General features: G+C 44.1%; 5 protein-coding genes across 6 annotated transcripts; 2 read left to right on the top strand and 3 right to left on the bottom strand.

Annotated features, from left to right (window-relative positions):
- Positions 1–425: 425 nt before the first annotated feature.
- On the top strand, positions 426–1,670 carry LOC111605320 (phosphoglycolate phosphatase 2). Its single transcript, XM_023323784.2, has 2 exons — positions 426–1,075; positions 1,134–1,670. Exons 1-2 carry the CDS (start codon positions 689–691, stop codon positions 1,656–1,658), a joined length of 912 nt encoding a protein of 303 aa, XP_023179552.1. The 5' UTR covers positions 426–688; the 3' UTR covers positions 1,659–1,670.
- Positions 1,671–1,763: 93 nt separating this feature from the next.
- On the bottom strand, positions 1,764–3,383 carry LOC111605319 (translation initiation factor eIF-2B subunit beta). The gene is made up of 5 exons (XM_023323783.2): positions 3,248–3,383; positions 3,099–3,185; positions 2,580–3,036; positions 1,933–2,318; positions 1,764–1,858 (listed from the first exon to the last, which is right to left on the bottom strand). The coding sequence occupies exons 1-5, from the start codon at positions 3,301–3,303 to the stop codon at positions 1,786–1,788; spliced, it is 1,059 nt and encodes a 352-aa protein (XP_023179551.1). The 5' UTR covers positions 3,304–3,383; the 3' UTR covers positions 1,764–1,785.
- A 97-nt stretch (positions 3,384–3,480) lies between these two features.
- LOC111605318 (UDP-N-acetylglucosamine transporter) lies at positions 3,481–5,700 on the top strand. Of its 2 annotated transcripts, XM_023323782.2 has the most exons (4): positions 3,481–3,637; positions 3,801–3,827; positions 3,909–4,028; positions 4,357–5,700. In XM_023323782.2, the coding sequence occupies exons 2-4, from the start codon at positions 3,815–3,817 to the stop codon at positions 5,307–5,309; spliced, it is 1,086 nt and encodes a 361-aa protein (XP_023179550.1). In that variant the 5' UTR covers positions 3,481–3,637; positions 3,801–3,814; the 3' UTR covers positions 5,310–5,700. The 2 variants fall into 2 exon arrangements, with proteins under 2 accessions (XP_023179550.1, XP_030080109.1); XM_030224249.1 differs by having other exon boundaries at positions 3,481–3,827.
- A 185-nt stretch (positions 5,701–5,885) lies between these two features.
- LOC111605310 (integrator complex subunit 12) lies at positions 5,886–7,952 on the bottom strand. The gene is made up of 3 exons (XM_023323769.2): positions 7,693–7,952; positions 7,231–7,633; positions 5,886–7,155 (listed from the first exon to the last, which is right to left on the bottom strand). Exons 1-3 carry the CDS (start codon positions 7,870–7,872, stop codon positions 6,227–6,229), a joined length of 1,512 nt encoding a protein of 503 aa, XP_023179537.1. The 5' UTR covers positions 7,873–7,952; the 3' UTR covers positions 5,886–6,226.
- A 330-nt stretch (positions 7,953–8,282) lies between these two features.
- Positions 8,283–10,482, bottom strand: LOC111605307 (protein RFT1 homolog). The gene is made up of 4 exons (XM_023323764.2): positions 10,303–10,482; positions 10,011–10,225; positions 8,653–9,925; positions 8,283–8,596 (listed from the first exon to the last, which is right to left on the bottom strand). The coding sequence occupies exons 1-4, from the start codon at positions 10,360–10,362 to the stop codon at positions 8,459–8,461; spliced, it is 1,686 nt and encodes a 561-aa protein (XP_023179532.1). The 5' UTR covers positions 10,363–10,482; the 3' UTR covers positions 8,283–8,458.
- Between the last annotated feature and the right edge of the window lie 105 nt (positions 10,483–10,587).

Here is a 10,587-nt window from a genome sequence, read left to right on the forward strand (position 1 = left end):
ATGTGTTTTAGCGCTCTGAGCAGATCTCATTTATAACAACTTATATAAGGCTGTGTTGTGTATTCTGGTATATAGCCTTGTTAAATTCATAAATATGTTAACACAAATTTTAAAAGCGACTGTTGTGAAATGGCACCAAGGCGTTGCGTACGGTCACACTGTTTTCAAATTTCAAATGTCTGTCCAAAACTACTTTATTTCAGAGTCCGGCAACGCTGGCATGCGCGCTTTATCTTTATGAACGCAGTGACAACAAAATTTAATTTAAATGTAACGCAATAAGAGTTACGCGAGTTATTATGATCATGCACTGCGTGCTCATAGGCTGAGAAAAGTAAAAACCTTTGTAAATGATGGGCATGGATTGGCCACATGGGATCTTATCTGCCGTAATCGCACATTAGTTGGAAAAATACTTAAATCATAAGATAAGTAGATACATATAAATTTATATAGTATATATATGAGCAGCTAGAGTAAAATCAGCGTAGGCAACAGCTGGAACTTCAATGTGACGTTGAAGGTTAAACGGCTGCCTTGGCAATCAGTAGAACTGTTAATTGGCGTGCGCGCGCAACAGCATCCACCACCTCCTTCGACCGCCTCCAAGCAACAAACAGTTATAATAACGGGCAGAGCGCCCCGGTTAGTTGCGTCCACAGTTTCGTTACCAACGGTTGTAATTATAATGGCACCACGGCATATACTGGACCTCAGCGTTGAGGAGCAGCGCAACTTTATTGACTCCTTCGACATGGTAATCAGCGATTGTGATGGAGTTGTCTGGCTGCTCCATGGCTGGATACCCGGAGCCGGCGAGGCGATAAATGCTCTTAAGAGTGCCGGCAAATCGGTTAAGTTCGTGTCGAACAATAGTTTCCGCACCGATGACCAATACATGGACAAATTCAACCATATTGGAGCCAAGAATATACAACACGATGACGTAGTACATCCGGTTAAAAGTATTGTGCGCTATTTGCACAAGCACAAGCCGGGCAAACGCGTCTACTCACTTATGTCTCTGGAAGCCAACGAGACGTTGCGTAAGCACGGAATCGAGTATGAGTCGCTGGTGAGTTAGCATGCCCAAAAATGTAGTCGAACTCTAGAATAAAATCATAAAACTACAGCAAATCAAGGAGCACTTGACGTCAGCCACACTGGTCGAACATCTGGCCATTGAGCAAACTGTAGACGCTGTCCTATTTGACATTCATCTGGACATGTCCTACGTGGAGCTGGCCAAGGCGATACGTCATCTTCAGATGAACAAGAACTGCCAACTGATTGCAGGTGGCAGTGATGTTATTATGCCATTGACAGAGAATCTCAATGTACCTGGCTTCTATGACTTCTTGCAACACGTCAGACACTACACAGATCGAGAAGCAATCTTTCTGGGCAAGCCATCACCCATACTGGGCGACATGCTGAAGGAGATGTACAACATAGAAGCACCTGAGCGTTGCATTTTCGTTGGCGATATGCTCGTGCAGGATGTGCAGTTTGGCAAATCCTGTGGCTTTCAGTCTCTGCTCGTACTCTCAGGCAGTTTAACCAAGGAGGACATGGACGCGGCGTCGCCAGAAGCTCAGCCAGACTACTATGCCGACAGTCTGGCCGATTTCATAGAGTTGTTTAAGAACTTGCAGTAGAACCAAATTGCGCACACTTATTATTATTTTATTTATCGTTGCTGTAGTCTTGTTATTGTTGTTGGCCAAGTCCATTGCGTTACAAATATATACATTTGATGTACAATCAGTAGTGAAGAGTTCAGTTTTAAAGTTCCAGATCGTCTGGATGATAGAGCTCGGAGAGCAAACGGTAAACATAAGAGGGAGCATGACCGCCGCTAAAAAATAAAATAAATAAATAAACCGAGAATTGGACAATGACTGAGCTAAATTAAAGTAATTGGCCACTCACGCATTCGATATGAAGAGCGTGACAAGTTCGGGTGCCACATAATCAAACATGGGACTGTAGACCTTGGCATCGCGTGCCGGCACTGAGTCATACGCGATAACGTCCTCGGCACAGCCAACCATATTGAACGCATCCTGTTCACACAAATGCAAAGGGGAGAGCTTATACATGGGCGCCAGCACAATGACCGGCACAGAGTAGTGTTTGGCCGCTAGGGCAACTGTGTTCGCTCCACAAGCAGCCCGCAGTCCGCCATTGGCCAAAACGCTGTGTGTGCCAATGATGACCTTGTTGATGCGCGACATCATTGCAAATATGGATGCATCCGGAATTACAATAATCTCCACATTCTTCTCCTGTGCCAAAGTCGCAGCTAAATTGTGACCCTGCGGATAGACAGAGAAAGCAAGCATTATACAAGGACTTGTCAAGGACATCTAAATATATATATAGATACTGTTATATATAAATGTGTGTACTCAACCGAATAATCAAAGCCAAACTTTGGCTTTGTAAATTCATTGAGCATTTTATGACCAATTTGTGGCGATTGTTATGCGTTTGTTGGTGTAACCAGTGCCGCTCCGGACTTAATCAAATCCCGTTTTAAAAGTGCAATTTCTGAAAAAGTACGCCACTTGACTTACCCGACAGGCAGGAGCGCATTCGGCTACAATTATTGTAAGAAACTGTCGCTTCTTGATGGCCCTTTTCAGAAAGTTTTCTACGCTACGCGAATGTCCAAGCGTAAGTATTATCTCTGACGAGTGTATGTGCTCCTCAGCTTGGACGCTGATGTTTTCCGAGCTGGTTTCCAATTCTGTTTCGACTTCTTGCAAATGATCCAGAAGCGCTTCGCGTAATCCCTGCTGCGGCACCGAATAGTCCACGCTGACACAGCTCTCGCTGGTTTGTGTGACCAGCTTGTGCAGCGATAGAGAAGCTTGTGAGTCGTCGGCAAAATGCTGTACCTTTGCTTGCAACAGCTCGAATTCCTCGCGTGTTAACTTCAGTATACGTCGTGCTATATTCGAAGTGACGGTCTCCTGGGGTAAAGCCGCTTGCAGGATTCGCGACTGGGCACGAACAATCTGCATGAGTGCGCTGGCAATGTAGGCAAATAGTTAAATCTATAGATAACGACAGTGAGCTCTTAATCAACTTACTCTGCACTATCCCAGCTCTTGCTCATAATGATATACTTAAAGATGTCTAGTGTTTTGTTGGTAATGCTGTAGGAACCTTCCACTAAACTGCAAATACATTTGCTGCTTAGTTGTACGTAATGGCATACTTTTTGCTGTACGTGTCTTACCCAATTTTAATGGCATGTATTAATTGTGTAACTTCCTTTAACGGCTGTTCCCGCATTTTGACAATCTGCTCTTTATTATAATTGTAAAAATAGGAGAAAATAACAAATTACACTGGCAACGTTTGTTCAACAACAACAAAACAAGATGAAATCGATATTTTAATTTGTAAATCAGTTCGTGTTGAACGTGTACTCGATACTTGGTTACTGAATGTAAATGGTTTGAGCAATAGTTATCGGTATCGAAAGCATTCCATTGGGCAACAGCAAATACGAAAAAAGCAAAAACAACAATACACGATAAAACTGGACGCAGTATGAGCTGAAAGCTTGTTTACGTGTCCGTGCCTTCTTCATAGCCAAAAAATTGTTGAAGACACAACGCGCACGGTAGGCGGGCAGCGCGTACTGTCAACGCAGCAATTGTTTATCACCGAAACAGGTGTTTCCCTTTATTTTCTTTTCTTTTTTCATTTTCGTTTCGTTCTTATTTGTTTTTGTTTAAACTATTTTGGTTCAAACTCACGCTTTGCCGGCTCTGATATCAAAACAGACGCTAAGCGCAAAATGAATATACACGGTAAGTGGTGGCAGTGATTTAGTTGCAAAAGTTAGTAACGCTCAACTATTACCACTAACATGTCGCTTACAACTCTTACAGTCAACGCCAACACGCTCAAGTATGTGAGCCTGCTCACATTAACATTACAAAATGCGATCTTGGGTCTCAGCATGCGCTATGCGCGCACTCGGCCGGGCGACATATTTCTTAGCTCCACAGGTGAGACTCCACAATATACAACGTAAGCAGATGCGCTGTTGGCAAACACACACACACATATGTATATATATATATATACATTCGTTACTTTGTTTTAATGGGATCGCAAAAGGTTCATTTTTCAATTAGGGGCAACTACAATGGCGAAAGATTGGTGCCCCAGCTGATAAGCAACTAATGTTATATATTTCCTGTATGCGAGTGTATTTATGCGTGCATGTGTGTGTGTGTGTTTCTGTCTGTGTGAGCACGGTCTCGCATCGCTTTAACTGATTTGTGTGCTTGTTTTTCCTTGGCATTATATGAACTGTAACTTCTTTATTTGCAGCTGTTTTGATGGCGGAGTTTGTTAAGCTAATCACATGCTTGGTGCTGGTCTTCAATGAGGAGGGCAAAGATGCCCAGAAATTTGTGCGCTCGTTGCACAAGACGATCATTGCCAATCCGGTGGATACGCTGAAAGTGTGTGTTCCATCGCTGGTGTACATTGTGCAGAACAATCTGCTGTATGTGTCCGCATCGCACTTGGATGCGGCCACCTATCAGGTGACATACCAGCTAAAGATCCTGACCACCGCAATGTTCGCCGTTGTCATACTGCGCCGAAAGCTATTCAACACACAGTGGGGCGCTCTGCTGCTGCTCGTCTTGGGCATTGTACTGGTGCAGCTGGCACAAACAGACGGCGGCGCCGGCACCGGCGGTAGTGCCGGTGGTAACACTGTTTCAACAGCTGCCAGTGCAACGCTGACGTCGCCCTTGGCGCCCGCGCAGAACCGTATGCTGGGCCTGTGGGCGGCATTGGGTGCCTGTTTCTTGTCCGGCTTCGCTGGCATCTACTTTGAGAAGATCTTGAAGGGTGCCGAAATCTCCGTGTGGATGCGCAACGTTCAACTCAGTCTGCTGAGCATACCGTTCGGACTGTTGACCTGCTTTGTAAACGATGCCAGTCGCATCTATAATTTTGGCTTCTTTCATGGCTATGATGTCTTTGTGTGGTATCTGGTGCTGCTGCAGGCAGGTGGCGGCCTTATCGTGGCCGTCGTTGTTAAGTATGCGGACAATATACTTAAGGGATTCGCCACCTCTCTGGCGATCATCATCTCCTGCATCGCATCTATCTACATTTTCAATTTCAACCTAACGCTCCAGTTCAGTGCAGGCGCCATGCTGGTTATTGCCTCAATATTTCTTTATGGCTATGATCCTGCCCGTGCCAATGCCAAGCCTGTGTCCCACACTGACGCCGGTGACGAGGAGAAACTACTGCCACGGGTCTGAGCAAACGCGATGCACTCGAATAGGCCTCTGTTCACCAATCTAATCCTAGGCAACATCATGTTTTCTTTTCCTTTGCCAACAGTATTGTATTGTTGTTTATGTTTTCCTTTTTACTTTGGGCCCCTCGAAGTCCACGTGATTATTGTATTTGTACTTCAACTTGATATTCGTACTGCTTTTGATATTTTACGCGGAAGCCTTAAGCATTCCCAAATAACCTCATATGTATATGCATATGCGTATATATATATTTATATTAAGTCCCATTGATCGAATTGAATAAGACGCTCGGGCTAACATTACGTATTTATATATAAAGTTCTTTAGCCGGCAACTGAACTACTCAGACCATCAGTTTTATGTGTTAAATAAATTCAAAAAGCAAAAATATATACACTTTTATATGTTCAAGAATAGTTTTATTTATCTTTAATTAAGGTTTGAGCGTATAGAAATAGCTAGAAAAAGATGGAATGAATTGAAGATTTGGCCAAATGTTTCTTTATTTTTATAAAAAAAAGAATAACTTAATATTTAATGTAATAACTAAAGTAATTTTAAAATATCTAAATTCACGAATAGATATCTATATAAATCACTTGCGTATATACGATTGCTGCATAGAACTAAAAAGGTTTTTCGGCAAAGCTACGACATGCCTCGACTAAGGATATACATATACATAAATAGGATTTTGTTTTATTTTCTGGAGTAAAATATACATATGAATGTGTAACATGTAATGAGGAAATCAAATGGTCTTCGTAGGGCTTCGTTTGATCCTAAGCTAGTGAACTTAAATAGAATATTCCTTCTACGGAGCGTGCAGTGACTTAAAACTTAACAAAACATGAAAATAAAGAAACTATGAATATCGAGTAATAAGATGAAGAAGAAGAAGAGAAGACAGCAGATAGCTATTCACACCAGGCAAGGGTTACGTCGTCCACAGATGTTTGGAGGCCAAGGACCAGCTCGTAAATGCGCAGCGCTGGCCCGAGCTTCAGGCCGAAGCGATCGATGACGTCTTGGCGCGTTAGCACCATCAATGCGGCGCCATCAATTTCCTGGGACTTGAAGACGCTAGCCTCGCGCGGATAGAACTTCTCAACATAGCCAACAACCTGCTCAACATTCCAGGTCTGCACGGGCAACACTTCGCTCTCCTCGTTGCCTGTCGTCAAAGCTGGAACTATTTTTTTATTCTCTCCATTCTCCTTGTCTTCTTTTGAGATCGGCAATGTTAGAATAGGAATCGAAGTGTTTGGCGGGCAATTCGACGACGGTGCCAGTTCACAACTGCCTTTAACTTTCTCACTTTCTTGCTTTGAGAACGCTGGGATGACAGTAGCGCTGTCGCAGGTCTTGGATACTATGGTCGATGGCTTGTTGGCATTGTTGTTGTTGTTGTTGTTGTTCGAATTCTCGATAATTCCGTTCTTATTTAGAACGTGATTCGATGCTGTCTTCTTGACAATGGCAGCAGCTGGGTCTGAAGTGGCCCGCTTCTTGCGACCAGCCTTCGATTTGCGCGGCGGAGATTTTGGATCAATTTTGGAAGAAGCACCAGGTGCAGCACCATCATCCTCAGTATTATACGGATTGTAGTTGGGACAACAGGAATAGCACTTCCACTTCGGATCGCTTAACTTGTCGCGCATAATCGGAGGCCAATGGCAGTCCAAATGATAAACGTTGGCGCAGGCACAGCACATCACCAGCTCCTTGAGTTTGTCACCGTTCTTACTGGTCATGCAAATGAGACAGCGACGACATTTCTCACATTTAAATTTCTTGCGTGCATTTGTTAGAATTTCAAATGTGATTGGCAAGCAGAGAAAATGCCCTGTGAAACAACAACAACAACGACAAGTTGAGCAAATGTTTGTTAAATATATGATTAGCCCCACAATTGACTTACATTTCAAGGTGCAGGACTTGCAGGTGAGAAAGTTACTTTTATAGCCAGAGCCACGCTTTGCCTCGCTCTTGCCGCACTTCATGCACGTATCAAAGTTGCGCTGCTGTTCCGCGCTGGGCACTGCGACCGTCTCCTTGGAATCATCTTTACCGCTGGAGTTTGCAGCTGATTGGGATGCCAAATCGCTGGCAAGCGCTGCCTGCTGGTTCGCTGTGTTCGACTGCGATGTCAAGGACTGCGACGATGCCAACTGTTGCGACAATGTTTGCTGCTGTTGCAACGCATTTGCGCTGACTGATGTAGACTGCGCTGGCTGCGATTGCGACGACGCCGCTGCTGGCAACGAGTTGCGCGACCCGCGCGATATGTAATTATCAGACGGATCATAAACTAGTTTCGGTTTCTGTAAAATGTAAGTGAAATATAAGAGTGGAGTGTATCCATTGCCTGTATATACAGTACCTTGACACGACCTGTGGTGCGTACTGTGCAGGGCGTGTTGTTGTTGCTGCTGCTGTTAGCATCAGTGCTGTTGCTGCCTATGTTTACGTTTGGCGATGCGTTGTTTATTTTATTTGTACTATTGTTGTTGTTGTTGTTGACTGCAACATCATCCTTGTCTTCATCCTTGCCGCGCTTCATATTGAGCTCACTTAATGTTTTGGTTAAGACACAACCAAACAAAATTCTTGTCTCCGCTGCAATGCGCGCTCGCCGCTTGTTTAACGTACAATCCGATAAATTATCGATACCACGTAATGAGTAACCAAACATCGGTTTGATTTTTTTTATTTGCTTTAAGCATAAAAATTGCCGTTGAGGGCGCGTTTCACCCTAATATGAATTTCAAAGAGTTGATGTGAAATACATCTAAATCTTTTTATTTTTTGTTGTTTTTAGAAATAGGTGTTTAAGTAAATAGCCGTTAAATTCTTTATCCTTTAAATTTTTGGCTTAATTTCATTTATTTCGTTGTCTTTTTATGCGTTTTTAACAATTTGTAGCGAAAAACATTATAATTAGGCAATTTAATAAATTTTAACATACAATAACTTAACTAAAATTTATTTTATTTTCAACTATATATAAATATATAGATAAGTATATATATTTACGTATGTCCAACGTGATGTGCGATTCATAGAAGCGAAAATTGTGCCTCAGGTTAGGAAGTAGAGCTCAAGTAACATTAGCAACAAAGGAAAACAAATAATTTCAATTTTCAACATCATTCGATCTTGATGCGACGACCATATTTCCAGCCTAGCAGCATCAGATCCCGATGTGCCAGAGCCCAGGCAATCAGACACAGAATCCCTGTGCCCAAACCAATGCCCATATGCGTGCCAAAGACAGCATCACGATACTAAACGAAATTGGGAAATTAATCCAAGAATATACAATCGCTGTGAGTATACTCACCCAGTAGCAGGCCAGGCCGGCTAGAAGGAGCGTGCCACCAAATAGTTTGCCAGGCCACAGTCCTTGGAGCGGATTCAAGCCGAGCGGCTGATACTGATGCCTTATATATCGGGTGCTATACAAGATGCGTCCCAGCATATTAATGCAGTTGGCAAAGATGAAGCCGACCGGCCCGAATATGCCCGTCAAAATGTACGACAGTATAAGGAAACTGATTGAAAATATGGCCATCAGGTAGTTGTACTTGTCGATGTCTCGACTGGTGTTGGTCGCAAACATATAGCCCTCGCTGATGCCATTCACGGACAGCAGATAGATGGCCAGGCAATGCCATTGCAGCAGACGCTGTGGCAGGCCACCGGCAACAAAATCCTCGCCGCCATACAGCAGCAGTAGTGTGTGCGAATAGCTTTGGCCAAAGGTGAATGCCAGCAAACCAATTGAGCTAACGCCCAGCAGCAGATTGTTGAGTACACTGCTCGCCTGGCGTACCCGTTCCGGCGGCTGTTTGTTGAGACGTGTATCCCGAGCGATTGTCTGCGTAAAGTAGAAATAAGCGCTGTCCTCGATGGGTCGGAATATGAAACGGGCCGCCATGCTGCCAAGATTGTTCACCACATCGTAGGTGGCCTGCTCACCAAAACTGAGCACCGGCGACACAGACATTACGTATTTCTCGCCCTCGGTGAGGATCTGCTTGAGTACGCCTTGTTTCACAAAGCTGAGTGTTAGCGTTTGCAGCTCTCTGTTGAACAATGCCTCGCCGCCGGTACAGCTCAACACACCTGGAAGCAGCTGGGTGAGTTTGGTGAATGGAAAATCGTCCATATGCTCAAAAAGCGAACGTTGCCAGGAACTTAGAGCTTGGGCAGCTTTGTTCTTTCGCGCTTGCTGCTGCCGTAGTTTGAAATCATTGAATCTATTAATGTAGAACATAAAGAATCCGTATTGGCCCAGAACAATGGTCATGGCGCTGGCCAATTGGGCAATGGCAAACGCAGTAATGGCCGCACTCCGATCCCCTGTGACAATCCACAAGAAGATGGCCGAACGCACCAGTATGTGCAGCGTATTAAGCACAATTTTCAACTTGACAAAGCAAAAGACTTGAGCAACAAACACAGTCGATTCGGCAATCAGTTCCAAGACACAGGACAACGCCACTGCATAGCAAGCGAACTCATATTGTGCGCTATAGGGTGCATCCACTGCTGAGAGCCAGTACAACCAAATGTAGAGACAGGGAGCGCATAGAGCTGCGCAAATGGGTACGCTAAATGGAAGAGATATAGAGAGAAAAGGTAGTAGTGGAAATATGGCAGGATAAGTGGGAATTGTGACATCTGGCACGCACTTACGTAAGCCACATCTGATTGATCAACTGCGCCCAAGAGCACTTCTCGCGCTGCTGAGAGTTGGCGCTCAGCGCCGCCCGGTTGATGGCCTCGCGGGACAAGAAGAGTAACGTGCTCTCGAGCAGCAGCAGGCGCACATTCATAATGCCCAACACCTCGCGACCTACATTGCGCACAATATAGGCATTGATGCCGAACGTAAGGATGCGGCACAGTATCTGTAGATAATGACAAAATACGAATTTCGTTCAAATCTGACTCATACCTTGCGAATTTACGTGGCGGTTTGGCTCACCTGAAAGATAATACTGAAGCCAGCGCCCATAAGGCTGCTCTCTAGCACATTTCGCGCCATTAGAAGGTCTTAGTAACTGAACATAAACTGCTATATCATAGCGTTGAAGACAGATCAAATCAAATCAAGTGCCAACAAAAAATAACAACAATAAATCCATCCAGGTGCCTAAAAATCGATACCATAACACCCAAAAATAAAAAAAATCGATAGCACATCAGTTGTTGTAGAAACGAAACAGCTGTTCGAAATGAACGCAAATCATCATTTAGTACAGCAGGTGGC

This window comes from Drosophila hydei, unplaced genomic scaffold, assembly GCF_003285905.1.
Source record: "Drosophila hydei strain 15085-1641.00,03,60 unplaced genomic scaffold, DhydRS2 tig00000418-arrow-arrow-pilon, whole genome shotgun sequence".
NCBI lineage: Eukaryota > Metazoa > Arthropoda > Insecta > Diptera > Drosophilidae > Drosophila > Drosophila hydei.